Source organism: Semicossyphus pulcher, unplaced genomic scaffold, assembly GCF_022749685.1.
Source record: "Semicossyphus pulcher isolate SPU_LCO1_2020_fin unplaced genomic scaffold, fSemPul1.0.p SCAF_13, whole genome shotgun sequence".
Taxonomy (NCBI): Eukaryota; Metazoa; Chordata; class Actinopteri; order Labriformes; family Labridae; genus Semicossyphus; species Semicossyphus pulcher.
Window position 1 is genome coordinate 12,925,708 of NW_027211637.1, and position 21,718 is coordinate 12,947,425.

Consider the following 21,718-nt stretch of genomic DNA (forward strand, 5'->3'; position numbering starts at 1 on the left):
ATGTTGCCTGAAGACTATTTACTTCATAATAACAATATTTCTTACATGATAATGATAATAATTACAATACTGGTTTCCTTTTTTGTATGTTGCTCACTTAAATCATCATAATCACCATAAAGCTCTATCCCTTAAAACCTGGTAAAGTTACGGAACAACAGCCAAAATTCATTATTTCTCCTACATTTCTTAGTCTAAAAATACACTGAACACGACAGAAACAGCTCTGAAAAGCCAACTGATCCTCAACTGCCACCATTCTTAGATACAGGAGACACATTTCTTGCCGGCAAACACATACAGGAGCTGTAAAGCCAAAAATACATTCGCTGTAACTTCTGCAGAAAGCGCATGAAATGTCACGATCAGAGCATCATCAGAGGCCAACAATGTGGTCGTACTGAGCAGATGGCTGAAGGGAATGTGTGTAAGCAGTTCCACATGAGCATGCAGAGGGTAAAAGACGGTAACCCCCCACCCCGTTGCGCGAGTCAGTTCATGATGATGAGGGTGTTACCGTACCTTGTCTGTCAGTGGGATGTCCCGTGTGGACATAGAGTGTCTGCTGACTCTGTCTGATGGCAGCGGTCAGGGGAAGGTCGGCCTGCATCACCCACTCCTGGTTGTTGCCGTTTACGACTGTTTCCGTGGGCATGGCCAGAGAGTGGCGCTTGGGCACGTCCTTGGTCAGGGTGGCTAGTGACTGTTTGGCCTTTAGAAGACAGATAGATGCAATCAGTCACAAAAAAACATCCTGGGGAAACATTTCAGTTTCTAAGTTTGTGTTTTTTCCATCCCTGTTCTGTCTGTTGTTCTGTTCGCATATGTCATGTGCGCACAAATGTACATGTCGTGTTTTGCAACAAGAATCAGACAGCAGGTCTCTGAGTGCATGCGGACATGTGAGTTCTCCCCAGGGCTCCTCGTGTGGTCCTCTCATGAAAAATGCAGCTGTTTTCATGTTCGTCTTTTGTTGTGTGAAATCTCTTGTTACCGCTTCTGAGAGCCCGGAGAAAAACACAGACAGAATATCTGGAGGAGGTGTTGCTCTTTGCTTCCTTTCAGGCATGGAAGTTAGCTATTGGTGTGGTGTAAAAATGGAGAAACTGAAAGTTTTGCAAAATATGTTAGATGTGATTTTTATCTGTAGAGCTTCATCATAAAGCACATTTTACGGCCTTGCAGCAGGAACAACATCGAGCTTTCAAGCCTTGTTTGCTCAAGTGTATTTACTTCAGTCAAACGTTTTCTTTGTGTTTTTCTCTCATCATCCTGACATATTGGAGTTTTATAAATGCTTGAAACCTTATCATTTTGGGAATCATCATGCCAAGCGACGGCAGGCTGCAAATCAACACCAGCACAATCAGCTTCATTGCAATCATCTACCAGCGGTCAAACGATTATCAATCACAGTGTTTGACATGCAAAACAGAGTCCAATCGCAAACCTTGGGAGTAATCATTAGTTGTCAGAATATTGATGTGTATTTCCCCAGGCATTTCTTTGCTCAATTAGACTTAAAACATTCATATCAATCACAGTGGGGAATCTGTGGGATCACTCATGTTAGGATCACTTGAATCAGTCAGGGTCGGTTGAGGGTTAGTCAAAAAAACGTGCAGCTCAGGAGGTGCTTTCATAAACCACAATTACGTCACAGGTAGGAAAGATTTCCAGGGAGCGGGGAGGTCAAGAAAGGTCAAAATTTAAAGCTGGGGGCTCGTCTTACCGCCATGACCCTAGGAGAGTAGTCCCTGTCCGCAACCCGCTCAAACACCCGGAACTCCACTCTCTGATTGACACAGTTACTCATCTGGGGGGTTGGAGACATGAGGGATGGCTATGCTGTACATTTAAAGGATTTTGGTGCTTGATATTATGCAGTGTAGCCAAAAGAGTGCAAACAGCATTCAATGGAACTTGTATGTATTGCAATTGTTTGGCATAAATGTCTTATTTCCAAGTGTTCTTGTCAGTAGCTGGATACATTGAGTGTCATTGTTTTATTTCTGTATTCAAGCTCCTTTATTGGTGACAATTTCTAAGTTATTCTTCATACACAAAGGTGCCTTCTACATTTGACAGTCTATCTCTCTGACTCACCATGGCCAGTTCAGCCTCCAGCTCCTTGATGCGGTTCTCCTTGAGGTCGAGCTGGGAGCGCAGCATCCCCGTGTGCTCCGTCGCTTCCTTGGTCTGCCGCCGCAGGTCCCACTTTTCCCTCTCCAGCATGTCCTTCTCTTTTGCCAGTGCCTTCACCGCGTCCTCGCTCTCCTAGTACACACAGAGATCCTGATGGAGCGATTCACATAGCAGGCATACCTTTGACGACAGCCTTTTAAGACCTGCCGTATATGTAACTTTGCAGATTGTATGACATGCCATTTAATGTCTGTGCTTGGTCATTACAACATATAATACAACAGTAATACACATAACCAGAACATTTAATCCTGATGCTAACAGTTACCTCTTATTGGCAGTAATCTAAGCATACAAGCTCCAAGCTATATGCAGAGAGTCTAAAAATGTGGCTATGTTTAAGTGAATATGGACATGTATGCTGCACACAACCAAATAATATTCTTCTCCACACATTTCACTTTAAAGATCACATCCAAAAAACAACACAAGCGCTGTCTGTTTTACAAAACCATCTGAAGGTCTGAACCAAACCCCCTTTATGCTGTCCTGTTGTTGCTATGACATACAATATGTTTTCCTAACAAATGCTTTTATGCTCGGCGCGCCCGACCGAGCGGCTGCAAAAAATCACTTTTTATGGATCCTTTTGTGCATGCACTTGGTCAGATCATTGGCATCATACTTTTCTGTGCTGCTCATAGTTGCGTATGAAGTCTCGGAGCTGCTCCTCCCGGCTCTCCAGTGTGGCATAAAGCTGCTGCATCTGGTTCACCAGGTCCGCTTTCTCCGCCTTCAGACGCTTGCGGTCCGACTTCATGGCTGTAAGGAAGAGAAGAGAGAAAAAGAAAGAGAGAGAGAGAGACAGAGAGCGGAGGGTTGGTAGTTTGCATCAGAGAACTAGCAACATTTGGTCGTACAATGTTTTTGTGTGTTAAAGAGAAGACATATACGAAAAGAAAAAAAGACAATGGGTAAGGTAACGCATTGGTTTGGGGTTAAGGCATATAATTTATCAGAAAAATAAAGTGAACAGTTGTTTAAAGACATAAAATGCTCTGCTTCAAATAATAAATTGTGTCTGATATGTTTTTTTTGCAAAATATGTTTAATTACAGTCGTAAACAAAACACATCTCTGCCATCGTTTGGTGGCAACTTGTTGAAACGTAGCTAGCTTGAAATTTAGTGATTAGTAGTAACGTTAACTTTAGTAGTCAGTAGTGCGTTTGCAAAAATTACGACAGCGGTCACAGCTGGCTCGCACATCGCCAAAGTGGTTGCCATAGGTTGCACACAATGATATGCATAGCGTCAACCGGTCCATTAACGGGATTGGCTCCTTAGGTTTGTGACGTCTCAAACCTGCCAATCTGAAAACATGTTGTTCAGCCTGTCCTTGGTACACTGCAGTTTAAAAGCAGACAGGCCCAGCCATGGAGATGACTGCTGATGTTGTCCCTGATACGTCTTGTCGCACATGAAAAACACCACATGGAGATGTTTCACTGGAGGGGGTCTTTAATGAATGTCTATGTCATGAGTTATTCTGTTTTAGCCTTGTATTTAATTTATATTCCTTGTTCAAAGATCATTTCCTGTTTGACTTTGTCACATCCCTTGTGTTGATCCACTTCCTGCCTTTGTGTGTTTACCCGCTTGTTTGATTAGGTGCTCTGCCCTTATTGTTTTCACCTGCTCCTTGATTGTCTCACCTGTGCTTTATTACCCTCACTTTCCCAGTGTATTTACTCTTTGTCTTCCCCTGTCTCTGTGCCAGTTTGTCATTTGTCAAACCTCCCTTGTTTTTTCCCTGTGGACTCGTGTGGATTTGTCCTTGTGTTTTCGCCTGTTTCAGATGGATTTTAAGTGCGACTTTTGTTGGATTTTGTTACCCGGACTCTTTAAAAGTAAGCCTTTTGTTTTTGCCTTGTTTTTTTGTCTTTTGTGTTTAAATAAATATTCTTAGTCTGCATGTGGGTCCTCTCCCTTTTTGTTAATCCTCCAAACGTGACACATACTGAGGATACTGAGGAGTGATTTCAGCAAAACCCTCACACATACAGACGTATTAACTACAGAAATGTAAGGAAAATTACTGCAAAGGGTTCATGTGATCAGACCTTGCATCTGCTTGAGGACAATTGTATTGTATTTTAATATATTTATTATTACATATCATGTTATTAAGCGCGCTCACATATTAAGCGTGTCAGTAAAAACATTAAACACACCTGCTGTTGCCGGTCTGATGTGGCGTGGCTGCGTGCTGATAAAGAGGTGAATCACACATGAACCCTCCTGTCAATCTCCTCTCCGTTAGAAGCTGGCTCGCTCTTTTCATCTATCTCTCTGCCACACACTCTCTCTAATCCCCCGGCACCTCACCCACGCATCATGATAAAGAATGTGGCTCAGTGTAGTTATTCACAGAATGTCTAATTTTCTCAAAGACAACGTACCCCTCTTTTTCTCTCCTCTGCATCTGCCTCCTGCTCTCCCTGGATTTTCTCTTCCTCTTCATGCAAGCCTGTTTTCCAGAAATCTGCTGAAAGCCGTCTCTCCCTCCAGCTATCTTTCCAAGCTGACAATTTATTCTTTATTTACATTTTATGTATTCTCGCTGTGTCTGTCCACTTTTGTCTCCTTCACTTTAAAATCCATCACGTCCGCTCTCACCGTTTCATGACATCAAACGCTTCTCTGTCTCCCTTTTGATGCTTCTTATCATACATTCACCTTTTATTTTCACTCGTCTTATTTCCCTCCTCGAGCCAGCTGTATGTCATTAATTAACTTATATCACATCCTCGTTAATTGCTTGACATTCGCAAGTTGCATCTGGGGAGCCGGCTCAGGCGAAGTGGAATGGAAGGATGGATTCACCCTGTCGTTTCCTGCTCTTCATTTCTCTCCTGTCACCCTTTCATACGTCTCCTTTTTGCTCAGGAATCCTAAAGCAAAAGGGATATTCAAGCCAAACTAGCCGGCAAACCAAGACAAGAAACATCCCTTATTGGCCAAGAGAAACAGGAAACCTCCCAGCACCTGCCTCAGGAAGTGAAATCAAAGCCGTCTTTGAGATGAGCCAAAAATGCTGCTGCAGCCTCACATCCTGCACCTGCGACCGTTTGGCAACATGGACCACGGTGTCAGATACAAGAAAGCTCTCTCTGTGCCTCGCTAAAAGGCTCCATTCAGATCATTTTAACACTGTTTCCTAACATGTATAATCATGAACAAACACTTATAGTCCTGTGGCTCATTACAGTCACGTTGCACTTAAGAATTTACAGTGGATGCGATGGGGAAGCAAGAGCAAATCCTTCTGCTGACTGACAGCCTTATAAACGACTTAGATTCTCTGTGGCTCAGTCCAAGCCTCCAAGAGTTATTACCAGATGAAACAAGAGGGAACCACCTGGGAAGCGTACACAGCTGAAGCTAATGTGAGTTGCGCTGGAGGAGGAGGAAGACACGGAGAGGAAGCTGTTGGAGAGGCTTCAATTCAGAGTCTTTTCACGGAGGTATTATATCCATGCGAGCAGCTATTATCTTTCTTGCCACGCATTTTAGTAATACGTTTTGCAGTATTTCAATACTTTTTAGATTAAATCGACTTTTCCTCTTTGTCTAAACAGACCACAAGCAGTTGTTTTGTACCAAAATGTGTTTGGCTGCATGAAAAATCAGACACTAAAAGCTTCTCCAGCCTTAGTACGCAGAAGATGAGCGGATCAGGACGTGCTGAACAACTATTCTCCATCAACAGTTCTGGGCACTGTTCCCACTGCAAAAAGTTGAAAACAAAAACACCTGCCTGTATCTTCTCACACATTCTGTTAAATCTGCATAAGTACTTTTTTTTTTTTGGCTCAGCACTTTCAGGCTCTTCCGCTGCCAAGGCCCTTGTGTAGTAAAGTAGTTTAATGTGAGCACATATTACTGTAGTGGGCTGAAAGCATTCATCCGCTGCACTCTGCTGTGACACCTTGCTACTGGAGGGCTAAGATTGGCAGCCATGAGAGAGTCAACTCATCAGCTGTTACACAGGAACACCGGTCTCCTCAGGGAGTTCCTGCTGGATGGAGGCACGCTTGTGTTAAAATAACTTGAAGGAATAGTTGGAAATCCACTTAGGTGGATAGAGACTGATGCCAATCTCCTGTCGCAATGATAAATATTAAGTCATAGCAAGTGGCTAGTTACGTTAGCTTGCCTTATATTTAGAAAAACTGCAGTCTCTGTTGATTGTGCGCCAGCCTCATGGTTACGTATAGCCTTTAGTCATTTCAGAGTTAATAATAGGGACTTTTAACTCGCCTAAAAAATATATTTTCTCCATTGTTTTTACCAATGCCTGGTTGTAGTGCTATGCTCCAGTCAGACGGTGGCTGTAGCGCATTTCACGGCACACACATTAACGTGAAATTAAAACCAACAGAGCAAATCAGTCTCTCTCTCTTCTTGTTTGCGCGCACAGGGGGAGGGGGCGATCTTGGAATAGTAGTTGAATAGTTCCCAGTGAAAATCGAATAGTATTTTTGCTTAAATGCCCATCCCTAGTTAATAAACAAGATAAAATGTGTTAACTATGAGCTTTAGAACTACTGGCCTGATACACTGAAAAGCTATGCTAACCAGCTGCTAGCTGTAGCTTCGCATTTAGCATAAAGGTATAACAATGGTATCGATCCTCTCCTGTTACTGTCGTCAGAAAAGTGAATGTACATACAAAATGTTTGACTATTCAGTTAAATATGAATGAATATAAAGGCTAAAGAAGATATAGTGAAATGTACATATTTACTGCAAATACAGCAGAAGAAGAAGTAATAACTGGATTTATGGTGCTCTATAAAGCAAAGGGGAGACAACATGGGAAGATGGTGAGCACGTTACTAACAGATCAGCTGTATAATTATTTCAATTATTCCTACTTGTGTTGAGCTTTTTAAATCATTTGAATAGCATTTGATTTGTAATTTGGTTTCCACTTAATAGCAGTATTAGGGTCAGGATGTTTTCCACTCACTGCTTTATGATGTGAGCGTGTTTGGACAGTAAAGGGTTAGATTATATTGTTGAGAAGAAGATATTTCTCTACTGTATGTTTTCAAACTTTCTTTTTGTCCTGCTGTGAAAACATGTCGCCGCAGGAATCCCTTTATTTGGAGGGGACATGAATTTAAGTTGGACCAGAGCTGCTGTTGTGTTTACAGCTTCCTTTCAAACCTACAGGGGGGCCACTGTCTGACTCTCAAAGGAGAGATTTCTGTTGAACTATCACTTTAAAACACTACAGGAATATGAATATTTTATATCACGTTAGCTAACCAAGAACAAACACTAACAAGGCACAAATACTTTCTTACTGTAAGAAGGACTTTCAGGTATTTTTTCTCAGAACTTTTTACCTTTACACTCTTCGTTTTAACACAAATATCTTTACTTTTGTAGGCATTACATTTGAAAGCAGGGAATTATAATCTTAAAATCAAGTATCTGTACTTCTAAGGGAGTTAAAAATCTGTGTAGTAATGCCACCCCTGCTGTGTTAAGCTTTTACATCCCATCTTATACCTCCTTCTGGTTTAGTAATATCAGAAGATCCCAGCCATGATTTCTGCTAAATGGATGGATTTCTAAAAGAATTAAAACATTACAAAAAAACCAAGGGTGATGGATTTAACGCTCAAAGAAAATGCACATCTAATATATTTGAATCAATTAAACATTGACTGCTATCCAAGCCAGTGCAGTAGATCCTTCACGGCATACTACAGGATCACAGAGAGAGACTCACTGATCAGCGACCCCTTCCAAAATGATTTTGTTCCATTAATGAATGGAACCACTTCACACTGACATTACTCCGTATAACTTCAGTCCTAAAGAGAAGGGACAGGCTTTTAGTCGGCTCTTAACATAATTATTTGGGGAGAGAACAAAAGAGACGTCGGCTCATTGGAGGGAATCCAGTGTTCACGGTTTGGATTTTAAATCTGCCAGCTGAATAATGAAGTACGAGTGCGGAGCAGCACAGTGTACTCACCTCCTCAGTAAGAACTAAGTCGTGGGTTATACGAGGTTCATATCGTCATTGGTGCTATTTAACACTGATATTCAAACACCTTAATAAACGCTAATTAATATTTAATCATAAATCTACAAACCTCAGTGACATTTGACCCTTGTTATAGGTTTAAGCACCACCCATGAGCTAGCCATTAAAAATAGATCAAACGCTGCTCGCTAATAGGTGATATGGAGGGGCGTGTGTGTACGAGCTATTTAAACAGCAGAGCCGACACATTAGGGAATAAAGAGGAGAATCACGCTTTGATCCCATAACAGCAGCTCATTACTCGGGCCCTCTGTCTTCACTGCGTCAAAACAAAGCGGACGCTGTGAAAGGCTGAGTGTATAGCTGTTCAGGTGCGAGCTGTGAAACACACCGGTAACAGGAGAGAGCAAAGAGTAAGTCAGCTGTAACACGCACTCTTGATACAATAGTTCCACCACAACGTCTCTCTGTTTGAGGTATAACGGATCGCCACCAGGGGCCACTGTAATCCAAACACATGTTCACGCTTCACATCTGAATAGATTGAGTAGCAAATTGAGGAGCGAAAGCATCCTCATTACCTGTTATGATGAAGCAGCTGCCGGTTTTGGGGAAATAAATCAGAAAACACACCAGCCAGCAAGGTTCCCATTAAAAAAGCCATAACCAAAAGACAGCACTAAAAACTCTGCAATTACTTTAATGTGTCAGGTAAAGCCGCCTGATGAGAGGAGTGTGTGTGCCTGTGTGTGTTTAAATGCCTAAAGAAGAAAGAGGCCTTGTAGTGAAGGACAGAGCTGCTTTCTGAGTACGGTGTAGCGTGAAATGACACTAAACAGAGCAGGCAGACTGCGCTTTGATGATACATAGCTGCTTTCATTTGAGCTCGGGATTGACTGGGAGTCCCTCAGTGATAGTAATTATCCAACATGGAAATAGCTAATTAAAAACAGCAAAGGGGGCAAGCTTTACTTTGAGAAATTCATTTAAACAACTTTGACGGGAAGTCCAAATAAGAGTCGGGGAACCTTTGGACAACTTTCAGGAACAGACCAACTGATAGCCAAGGACTGGACCTTTAGTTGAGGCTTTGGAGATTGCCAGGGCACATTCAGTTTATAGTCATTTGTGTACTTAAAGGCAGGGGGGAAGAAATGACTCAAAGAAGCAGTTATGGGGTTGGACAGAGTGCCCACGGGCATCATAACAAACCTGCAATTGTGAGAGGTTGGCCATTACCCACATTAGCAATTATAGTGCTCACAGAATGATGTCTGGCACCCATCGGGAGGGAGCTCAGGCCTTAACAGTGACACAGTGTGGGCATCACAACATACACATGCAGAGAGGAAGACACAGGAAGAGACAGTGAGGGGGGGGAAATGATGAATAGCTGCAAAGAAAACAGACTGAAAAGTAGTGTTGCTCCCTGTGTTCTCCATTTTGTATTCATAGGCAACAGAAAATCTGCATATAATTTAGCCACAAAGCGTCTGAAGTGAGGGAGGAGTGGCAACACAGTTTGTGTGAACCATTCTCAAAGTAAACAGGTATTATCATAAGCGGCCGAGAGCAGAGGAGGGGGATGATGCATTAGGTTCAAGCTACTTCATCACTCCGGCATTTTGCTTTCTCATCCAAAGCAGAACACGACACGCAGTTACTCTGCTTTGCAATAATTGTTGGTAGCACTTTAGTAAAAACCCCCATGGTGCTTAAGTTCTCCAAACATTATTCTCTTTCTTTTAGGAAAACACACCCGGAGCATCTGGTAGGATGTTCACAATATGCCGGCCCTGCGAAAACCGAGGGAAATCAAATAGAATCGACATCTTGCATCCCAACAACAGGCAGGCAGTATACGGAAATTGCTGTAGTTAATGAGGTTTGCGCTGAAACATTTGGCCCGTGTGTTTTATTTGTATTAGAGGCCACTTTAAAAACAGCTATTTCCAAACTCCAACAACTAATGAATGTTGAGAGCTCCAGGAACATCAGAAATATACACAACCAGGTATCTGTTTCTCTATCGGAGTGATGCAGTATGAACAAGTTTATCAAATTTGTATATGCGTCAAATGCAAGGGGCTAAGGATTCCCTGTTATACTGAAAACTATTTCCTGTTATTTCATGAAGTAACAAAAGTTATCTTTCCCACAGGAAGACAAATTCATCAAGTTAATAAGATAAAATAACGGCCTTAAAGTGGTAATCTTGAAGATCTAAGTTTAGTTCTCTTTGGCGGCACCTATGGTGATAAATGGTAATTGCGGGAGGGATGGATTTTCACCTATTTTGAAGTTGTATCTGTAGTCATCGATCTATTCTTTGTTTGTTCAGCCATAGTAGATTACTGTTTACTCGCAACACGAGACCGGAAAAGCAGCCGCTTAGCTCCGCCTACCCTCTCTGGCAGATCAACCACTGCTTGCTGATGGAAAACGCGTCACTAAATGGGCGCTGCCTGTGATTTTTTTTCGTGAAAGTCGCACCAGACACCCAGTCCATAATACTACAAATGCAAAGGCTTTCATCAGTGGGCCATAGGCTCAATCACCATTGTGTTACCTCATTAAGCGATAGATAGTGACTTAACAGACATTAATTTGAAAATCTTCGAGATTATCACTTCAATAGGCTTGAAATTCTTGAGAAATTGTTTGTGGATTTGAGCTTCTGAAATCACCTTTCAAAGAGAGACAAAGGGGAAGCGACAATTTCATCTTTCCGAAACAGACAATCCAACATCACATCCACTTTAATCAGAAAATTACAGAGGTATTAAAGTACAGCTTCCATCATTTCTTCTGTATTGCAGTCAACACCACAAACGCCTTTAAGAAAAGACAAAATGTGTGCACTGTAATCCCCATTTCGTACGCTTCACTGCGTCTCATCTTTCGGTATGACAGCCAGCTCTTCGCCGTGCCCTTTCAGGTGGCCACTCCAAACCGGTATAAACACTTCTGACTTTGGACGTGGGCTGACTTGGATGTTGTGGATGACCTTTTAAAGCTGTTTTTCAGGCACAGATGTGACGCATTGTATTCCAGAAACTTGTTGAAATCTGCCTCAGATGTCTTTGTACACCTGGCCCACAGTGCACTATCACTGCGCTACTTTTTAAACCTGTACTTACTAACTATGCATTAGAAGAAGAAAAAGCATTCAGTCAGTATTTGCTGATATTTTTTGCTTCCTCACCTCCAGCCCAAGCGTCTTACTGTGACATTCGGTTATTACTAACTGCCTTTTTTTATTCTCTCTTTATCGTCCTTCATGGCTTGCAGGCCTTTTTGTCCATATATTAATGTTCAGAAAATAAACATGACTTTTCTGGACTTTAACGATGTCAGAGTTACATTCTCGCATGCTTTTCTCTTCAAAACAAACCCACACATTGCAATAATGACCAGTCCTGTCCAGTTCAACACAAATGCATGTGGTGAAAGTTGTTAAAAAAGCACCACAACCAGGAAAATGAGATGGCAAATGTGTTTCCACTCCTTGCTTGGAAACAACTGTAAATATTGCCGCGGAAAAGCCTCTATGGCTGCAGCTCACCACATGCAAACAGAGCAAAAAGCGAGCTCATACTGTTGCTGGCCTTTCATAGCTGTCTTAAGAAATAGTATCCTTGGAGATGAAGTGTGACAACCGTGGACTAACAAAAGGGCTGCGAGTCAGCCACTGCTGCACGGGCCAGTTCATGTGGAAAATAACAATAAAAAATATAAATAATTCAGAAATCTGGCTGCTTTCGCCACTGAATGCAAATGTATTGTTTTCATAGGTTACTCTTAGACCTAAAGGTCTACTTGAAGCACAACTTCTGCACTGTTGAGCAAAATAAGTTTAAGAAATGACAACAGTAGTTCACAGCAGCTTCCTCTGCCTCTCTGAAGCGACTCCCACCGAATCAAGCTTGAAAATGACAAGAGCCAATTTCCTGTTGCCCTCCCACATACCCCGTCTTAATTGCAGACCAAATCCTCCCTGCTTAACGTTCTGGACATTGTAATCCAACCAAGTCCTTCTTTATAAAGCTTTCATTAGACACTGATTGCTGTCAGTGCCTGCTGGGCTTGGTAGGCTTTGGCCTCCATTAACAGGCCTGACTCATACATATGTCTGTACGAGCCTGCGTGCAGCCTGTTCAGACAGCCAAACATCCAGCAGCAGAAGAGATAAGTATTTATTTGATGTGTGCTCTATTGTACTCTGCCCCAGTCCATTTTGTTTTTGTTCTTTTCTCCCGAAAAAACGCGTAGGCTGCAAGTGTCAAGTGAAATGTCGCAGCAACAAAATCCCCTGACAGCATGTCATGCGTTTGTCTGATACCAAACGGTGGTTTTGTGCTCTGCCTCGTTCCATGGGCGATAATTCATTGCAAAGAATGATTCAGTGCCACGCTGATGACATCTCTGCTTGATGCCCTGCAATCCTCTGTGCACCGCCTGGCAGAACTTGTTCATTACTTCACCCTGTGCAAAGTCTGTTTGAAGCGTAATGTAAGTGTAGTGCCATTTCACACAGTGTCACGCATAAAGCAGATACCGTGGCTGTCGGTCATCAACAGAGGAGTCTGTGTTATACATCTGTACTTGATTACGTCTGAGAGGATTGAGTGTCATATTAAGACAATAATCAAGATGCTCTCTTGTCCTAACAAACCTTTCATAGCAGCTGAGTTATAAACTTTGCCTTTTTATTAAACTATTACTCAACATATTTGTCCTATCAGTGCCAAAGAATAAAACATTAACATCAAGCAGCATTCATTTCAAGCCTTCAGCCTTCAAACATGAAAGCTTTACTTACACAGAGATGTTTAATTATTTTCCAAGTAAAGCAATAAATCTTCATAAAAAAAAGTGAAGTCAGGATAAAAGTCTAACTAATAAAAAACATTTACCTTTGACATCTGTGAAGAATGTTTCTCAACTTCACTGAGACCTTTCAATGCCTCGCTCAGTAATCAAACATTCAAGGTGTGTGGCACAATGAAAGATCTGCTTATTACTGTCTTGAATATATATTTTATTTTTTATCATATTCTTCATTGACAAACATGGGATTTCAAGGTTTTTGCTTTTGATTCAAATCTGTTGCGCATAAAGGCTCAAGGAACTCACAGCATTCAGTCACTTTCTCTTCTTAAAGCTCCTGTGAGGAACTCAGTTTGTGTCGATTCTGGCGCCCCCTGTGGACAAAGACCTATGGTCTCTTTGCTGATCTTGTCCTGTACATGTGTAACCCCGGACTTCCACTGGTTGCGTGTCCGTTGCGTAACAGCTATGCTGCGGTTGGACTCCGCATTGCCGCACAGCTGGAGCCGCGAGACCAAGGAGTTCCCGCAGTAATTACAGAATCATGTGCGATCGTGCGACACAATACGACATATGTGCTATAAAAACAATTACAAACACACGTGAGGTTATTGTTCCTAATAGAAGGATTTGAAAAAGGGTGGACTCGCTTGGATTTGTCTCTTTTTTTAGTTTTTTACAGCTTCCACCAAGTAACATATTCATAAAAAAATGCGCTTAATTAATTTTGTTGATGCAGTTAAGTGAAATGCGACTTGGCGTCAACATGGAGTATTTTATTCTGAAAATTAAGCGGCCGAAATGATGCGCAGTGCTCCGCCATCCTGCAGAAATAGAAGCCCTGCGTATCTCCAGCGGAGAGCTCCGGACTGCCGGAGCTGTGACACAGCAGAGACGCTGCGCAGCAGGGCAGGTGGAAGCACTCTCGTTGACTAAAGTGCCATAATGGAGCGGAAACGGACCAAACACGCATCTGGTGGAATTTAGCCACAAGTCATGTTGTCTGGTGAAAAATCTTCTCATGCTTTCTTTCATGATTTAAACATATCACTTATCGAGAATCTTTGCTGTGAAAAATGTAAACAAAGGCTGTTTTGCCCAGCAGTTACAGGCACTGAAAATATCTACAAAGAAATAATCAATCTTGTCACTATAGGTCTTGCTTACTTTTGTAGGTCATATAGATGCATCAGTATTAATTTTGGTCTGTTTCATAACCACCAAAAAACTCCTCACAGGAGCTTTAAGTTCTGAACAACAGAAGTAGTCTGAAGTCTGCAGCTCTGGTAATGTATATGACGCGCTTTTGATGTGTAAATTGTAATAAGCACAAAAAAGAGAAATGAACAAAGACCTGAAGGGTCTGTTCTGATGATACAGTGGAGCGCCTGCCGTACATTGTACTGTAAGTTGTAATGGAGCAGCGGGATTGTCCTGCAGCATACAGCAGCTTTTTAAAAAAAAATAAAGTCAAAGCATCAGTGTCTCAACCTGGGAAGCCACTCCATCCCTCAAGTGGAACACATGCTAATGGACTATAATGCAGCTAATGGGCAGCATTAACCACATTGTTAAAGGCACTCATGTTAACAATGTGGTAACAAGAAAAAATGCACTGGTTGCAAGCACCGGGAGTGAAATGATTACAGGATGTCTGAGCAGGAACGCTGCAATTTCACTCTGCTTTGCCTGTATCAGTACAGCGACTTTGTTGTTTTCACCAAATTTCTCAATTGAGATAAATGCAAAAAAGGTTGACATCATTTGTCTTTATTCATTACTGTGAGTGTTACTGTAACAGTACTTGGCCTTGCAGCATCGTAGTCCATCATTTATTATGATAACCATGTTTTAACAGACCACACACAGCTTCTTTGTCACTGGCGAGTTCTTTACCTTGCAGAGCCTCCTTGGCTCGGTCCAGCTCCTGCTCCTTCTGGGCCAGCTGCACGCGCAGCTCGGTGGCGGAGAGCACGTCGGCCGAGCAGCCTCCCTGGGTCTCCTCCAGGTCCTTACTCAACATGTCCTTCATCTGCCGCAGCAGGTGCACCTCCTCTTGGAGCTGGGCCACCTCCTCGCGCAGCAGGACTACAACACAAAGAGCAAACAGGGAGATTTAGCTGATACCAAAACATGGCACAATATATTATCAGGCAAAACTGTGTGTCAGAAAGCCAACATGCAAATGTGATTCTTGTAGCTAGAGAAGGGCCATGTGCATACTGATTCCATCTGACAGAGGTGGGTTAGCTTTGAGCAGCTACATGAATGCAGGAACATTTACGTCTGAAATGCAAAGTCGATTTAAAATCACTGTAGGAGGTTATGGTTCCGTTTGTAATTGAGATAACTGCAGTGCCAAATTACCACGGGTAAAACGCCACACAGGGGTAATGTGGGGTCCAGTAGATGAGGAAAGACATGATAGTGATATTATAATGGAATAGGCTTTGAAGCTGTGTGTTGGACCTGCTCTGCGTTGGCAGGAACAGGGTGTATGCATTTAAAATTCAGTGACTTGTGCTTTGAGTTCCTCTCGGCATTGTCACAAAGGAGCAAACAATAAAATGAAAACAGCAGCAGAGACGAATAGATTTTTCCTCACAATTTGACTCCCTGAAAATGTTTCAGAGTGTTTTGAAAGTAGCAGCAGAGAGAGAACTCCTCGCTTTAAAAAAAAAGACTTTGTTACACTTCAGTTTCTCACATCAAACCTCCAGAGAAATATTTAATCCAAAAATATTCCTTTTCTTACACACTGAATGTGCTGTTTTAGGTGGAGCATATGGAGAGTAATTTATATAAGGATGGGAAGAGTCATTCTGCTCAATTTCATGCGTCCTCAGGGCAGAGGGTGTCAAGTGCCTGGCATAAATCACACTTCATACTCTCATATCCCAGCTCCAATATTACTTTCAGAAAAAACAAAATCAATCAGAGATGAATGGGAGAAGTGGGAACGGGGGACTGACAAAGTACAGTAAAAGGAAAGGACAGATTAAAGACAGAATACAGGATTGCTCTTTAGGCTGTTTAATAAAGGGCGAGGTGAAAATGTATAATAAGGATCAACATGGAGAACTGGAAGTGGATCCAGCAGTGTGAGCTAATTCGGTAAATGCTTTGCATTCAGTGGAAATAATCCTCTCATACAGTGCATTTGCATTTACTGCCCATTAAATGCGTGTGCTCTCTTTCACCATTATTGCACCAGCATCCATAAGATGAAAACATGTGCAAATGATCGTTTAGAAAACATTAAGCTACATTAGCAGGACAGATTTTCAGGCCTAAAATTAGCAACAATTGAATGGGAAATTGACGTGTTGTTGTGGTTGTATGTTGCTGGCTAACACTTACTACACTAAATGAAGCACGTATCTTTAATTCTACCATGACACTAACAGTTCATTCCTCAGTCCTCTTACCGCATCTTCCCCTCCTGCAACCATAACTGTGATTGATTTGATACAAGAGGGAACTAGTGACTGTTCAACGCTACAACAAACTATAAAGCAGGGTATGTGGTGTTCGCAGCCTTGCTCAGCATCACACGGATCACTTCAGCTCTCACCTTTCCTCCCCTGAAACTAAAATGAACCTTTAACACCAGTTCACTGCTCGTACAACGTGCACCTGCTTCCCGGGGCTTCTGCACCCTTTAATTTGTGTTCACTGACTAAATGTAAGTGGCTGAGAAAAAGGGGGCCGCCCGCTAAATAACGAAAATGAAATGTAAAAGAGGTTATTAGGAGACGGGTCGAGAGAAAAATGTAGGCGCGTGGAGTGTCATTACACAGAGGTATACTTAATGGACCCAATAATAGAACCACATTTTACAGAGCAACTCAAGCAGCAACACGGCTATTGGCAGAGCAAAGAGCTGGCCTGTTCTAGAAACAACCCGCTGCATGATACAGTTCATTGGTGTTTAAAAATCCTATAATAGACACAGACTCGATTGCTTATTCATTAAGTTTGCATATATTGATTGTGCAAAGGCAGCGACGGAGGGAGTCATAAATAAAGAGCAAGGACACTGAAAACGTGTCTTTTGTCTTTAATAGTCAATAAAAACTGACTCTCTTTCCTTATAATCCTTATAAAAAATATCTCCTTGTTTTTTATGAGAACTCGAGCCTCAAATGTTTAACATTTTGCAGATAAGATCGGAACAAACCTTTGAGTGCAAAATATATATATTAAACACTGCATACGCGAGCCCTATGTGCTGCTCATTGGGTTTTTTAATTGATTTTGATGTAGGCGTACACACATCATTACCTCCCACAGCAAGTTATGAATACTAAAAGTTTTATACACAAAATGATTGAACCTCTGCAACAAAGAGGAAACGTTTTATTGAAAACTACAAAGGTGTTCTTTTGCACACACAACTCTGAAAGAAAACCATTTCATCAAGGTAAATTGGCTGACAGAGGAAGCTGTCTGTTTACCGCTCACAGTACAGAGTAAAAACAGGAAAATAACAGAGCAACTAAGAGTTACACAAACATACAAGACTCTCTGTAACCTGACCAGACATAATTCATTTGAATGTGTTATGTAAAGCACTTTAAATTACCTGCAATTGTTAACAAAATGTGGTATATTCACAAACTTGCTTTTTCACACTCACCCTTTCAAACACACATTCACACACTGATGGCAGAGGCTGCTGCGTAAAGTGCCCAATTGTCAGTCACACACCGTTGGCTATGCCACCGGGAGCAATTTGGGGTTCAGTGTCTTGCCCAAGAACATTTTGACATGTAGACTGTAGCAGCCAGGGATCGAACCGCCAATCTTCCGATTGACAGATGACACATTACTCTGGGAGACACTTGTAGAAAGTGACTGCATTTAACCGCTACAGGGGAGCATGAGAGAGACAGTTGATGTCCTCAAATTGTCTGTGAATCCTCTACAAACATTTATCAACAGGTTTAGTTGAATGTGTTTCTGGTGTGGCAGTATGAAACCAGGTTTGGATGTGTTTTTACTATAATATACCATGTTTTTGTTTTTTGGGGCTTTTTGGCTTTATTCATAGGACAGCTGAAGAGAGACAGGAAATGTGGGGAGGAGAGAGAGGGGAGAGACATGATGCACCAAATGATCAGCAGACCAGGAGCCTGTGATCAGTGTGTCGAGGACTGTGCTTCTGTACATGGGGCGCCTGCTATACCAACTGAGTTAAACCAGTGCCCCTATAACATACCATATTCACAGAGTAAGTGTTATAGTGTCACAAAAACTCGGAACAGGTATTAGTTACACACATGTAAGTTACAGTATGTAACTGACCTGTGCTCAGTCAAATCCCTGCCTTCAAACTTGCACCTCTACTAAGACCACTGAGGACACAATTGTTTCAAAATAAAACCTAATTAAAATAAGTAAAATAGATTTTACATCTTCATAATGCTGCATTTTGATTTAAATTAAACCCTCAGTGACTCAATTGTGTGTCATAGCGCTGAATAAGACAACCAAGTAAGGCGCAACGCAAACTGTTTGCAGAGATCAAACTGCTTGCAAGAGGACCCTCAACATCTGTGATAGCAACTGCAAGATTAACTGTCTAAGTATGCCACGGTAGTTATTCGAGGGGGGAAACAGATATGTTACTGTCTTCTCTGGCTTCCTGCAGGGCGAGCACACTCCTGGAGCACTCTAGATAAGACTGGCAGAGGTTGGAGGGAGGCTGGGGTGGAGGGGAGTGAAGACAGCCTCCTATTTTTCAATGTCCGCATCGTCTCTAGGTTGGCAAGAGGCACGAGCTGTATGCATGCGCTGCATCTCTAATGACAGAGTGAGAGCCTCCTGATAAGTGCAATCTCTGCTGCTCTGCCCTCCAGGACTCGGTGCAGCTAATTCCCATGGAGATTCCTCCCTGCAACGCTTGTGTCATGGAAAGTCTGACACTCATTATTAAGCACGCTAATGTATGTAGTCATCAACACATTTTTTTATATTGTGCAAAGTAATCAACAAATTGAAACAAATTCTGTAACCCTGAGCGAGAGGAAAAGACTATAAATAAGTTCAATAAGTCTCTATATGTTTGTCAGATTGTGTGTTCACCACACTGAGCCACAGTCAAACATTTCACATCTGTACCAGGGCTGCTGCTTTTAGCTGCACTCCTCCTCAACTGTCCACAAAAAACGCCCGTCCTTAATTACTCCTCTACTCCACCAGACACAAAAAAAGCGAAGCCAAATACAAAAAGAGACGTTTCCTTCAGCGACCAGGACTCTGGGCACACAGGAAGTTCGACAACACAGTCCTGCGTTGTGGTTTGCAGTGCTGTGAGTCTGCTGGTTGCCATCACAACCTCAGTGCTAGCAGGGATGAGAGGATGTATCAGGGTCGGATGTTTGCTTCCTCTGTGCTGTTAGCTCAGCCTGCAGCACCACCTGTTCCCCACTGTCTGGCGGAGGCAGCTGATTTTTTTTTTTTGGTTCTAACAGATATTCTTTAAAACAGATATTTTTACCTTCCATTCAAAAAAAAAAAGAAAAAAAAAGTTGTTTCCATGACCTTTGTGTTAAAAAATATATATCTTGTCCACAGATAAAAAATGAGATTCGACTACAGCTATAACGTTAGAGTGTAAAGCCAAGGGGAGCTACAGAACCAGGAGAAAAGTCTCTGTATGTTCAAGGCTGAAACAAACCCTTTGATACTGTCACAACGTTCTCTCAAATCCCCTGTATGATATTAATATAATAAAAATATTGGTTTTAGTGACACCTAAAAGTGGCACAGCAAAATTCATCAGCATGTTTTTGTGAATAAGTGGTGGTAGATGCTTACTGTTACAACTTGTCAAACTTAATGTGTCTTGCTCATAGACTGTATAAAAAGATGGACGACATGACAGCTCCCTAAAAGTGAAGCCAAAACATGTTGAGCCCCCCCCCCCCTGCTGACTGGCTGCAGTATAGGTCATAAAGCCCGCCTCCTCCATGTTAACAGATGGGACATGAGTCAAACTACAAAATCAAAATACACGCCAAAAACATTTTTCCCAAACATGGTTTCTGTCATTATAGCTAGTTCTTCTCATGCTGATATACCTCCAAGTGTTTATTTTTTTTGACAAGTTGACTTTTAATTAGTTATTTGATGCTATGAAAATGATGATTGACAGCTCTGTTGACAAATACGGCTCCTGCTGGCGATCTGTTCTGGATTAGCAGAGTAGAGGAGGAACGGCGAGAGGAAACGTAACTAAAACAATCACTCATTGAAGTTTACATATCTGTGAACGTTAGCCTCAGACCAACACAAAGAAGCTGTTCTGCTGTTAAATACGCCGATGTGCGGGATCTTTGCCGTTTTTTTCGGTAATTTATGTGTGTGTTTTGGTTAGTGGAAGCGGCAATGGCGGCTCCACCCGCCGATCTCTACTGCGCAGCTCTGGCTCCAAATGACATCACCAGCGCAAGACGGCAGCGCCCACCATGGGGGGTATTTCGGCTTCAATTTCGAACAATGAGAGCAGAGGGAGACGCGTTGTCCATCTATATATACAGTCACTGATCTTGCCCCATCTGACTTCTATTTATCATTATTTTTCTCCTAGAGATCAACAATACACTTTGTAACCAGAAGAATCTTAAAAAAAATCCCCTCATCCACACACTAACACAACCTGATTTAGCACCAGGGTATCTGAGAAGCACTCAAATTGTCTCTTTTCAGTCTAAAGGTACTAAAACATATTGTAGAAGAGCTGACAGTACAGCAGAGTGAAATCAAATAACATATTTAAATAAAATGAAGCAAATACAACAAGAGGTGACACAGTAATTTATCATCATAAACACTCTTGTATTGTAGCATTTAATGAAAGTTAATAGAGAAGCAAATGTATAAACTGAGAGCATCTAATATCCCAGCTAAAGCATTAGCAGTGCGGCTAGTAAACACATTAGCTTGGTGTTGCATTTTCTGGTTCTAAAACACAGAAGTCCACAAAATAGTGAACAGAGAGTTCTTTAAATAGCCCGGGTCTAATGTGTTTCTCTGACTGAAGTCTTATGCAACGTTGAAGTACCACAGGGATTAAACTGAGGCTAATGACAACTGATCTCGTCTCCGACTCGATCTGCAGGAAATATGTGCATTCATTGACCCTCCCTCCATCTCAGCCTCCGTTCCGTTCCCATTCTCTAAACGGGCTCGCCTCTAGTTATTATGATTCATCGAAACAGTAAATAAAATCTCCATCCTCGGCCACTGATGTAAATGGCTGCTTAAATGTGTTCATTTGCATAATAGCGGCCATGCATCAGCTGACGTGCAGTTGGTGCCGGTGATTTATGAATCTGATCAGTGTCATTTTCTATTTGTATGATTTAAGCAAAATGGCTGAAACCGTCTTCCTAAATAATCCGGCAGCCTTTGTGTAACAGCTTCGGTACGGTGGAAACAGGTCATAAAATCGTTTCAAAATATCAGCTCTTCTCTGGGGACACAGAATCTGTCATCCTATCTGCTGGATTTAATGGTGCAAAAAAGAGATTAAACTTTCCAAGTGAAAAATAGACTTTTTTTCTCAGAAATGACAAAGGCTTCTTCCTGCTGTGTACCAGAACTTTTCAGAGCAGAAGCTTTCACCTTACGTCTTGAAATCTGCATGTTTTTTTGGTCCACAAAGAACATT

The 21,718-nt window shown here is 41.9% G+C and overlaps 1 protein-coding gene across 2 annotated transcripts in view; it reads right to left on the bottom strand.

Moving 5' to 3' along the window:
- The window catches only part of LOC138589710 (kazrin-like), a 167,434-nt gene that overhangs the window by 3,693 nt on the left and 142,023 nt on the right, over positions 1 to 21,718 (bottom strand). Inside the window, exons 4-8 of one of the 2 annotated variants that reach the window (XM_069660121.1) lie at positions 14,938 to 15,129; positions 2,831 to 2,967; positions 2,107 to 2,277; positions 1,733 to 1,816; positions 523 to 712 (exon numbers count right to left, since the gene is read on the bottom strand). In XM_069660121.1, the coding sequence (XP_069516222.1) occupies positions 523 to 712; positions 1,733 to 1,816; positions 2,107 to 2,277; positions 2,831 to 2,967; positions 14,938 to 15,129 (774 nt within the window). The remainder of the gene's footprint in view (positions 1 to 522; positions 713 to 1,732; positions 1,817 to 2,106; positions 2,278 to 2,830; positions 2,968 to 14,937; positions 15,130 to 21,718) is intronic. The other variant, XM_069660122.1, reaches the window with a different exon arrangement.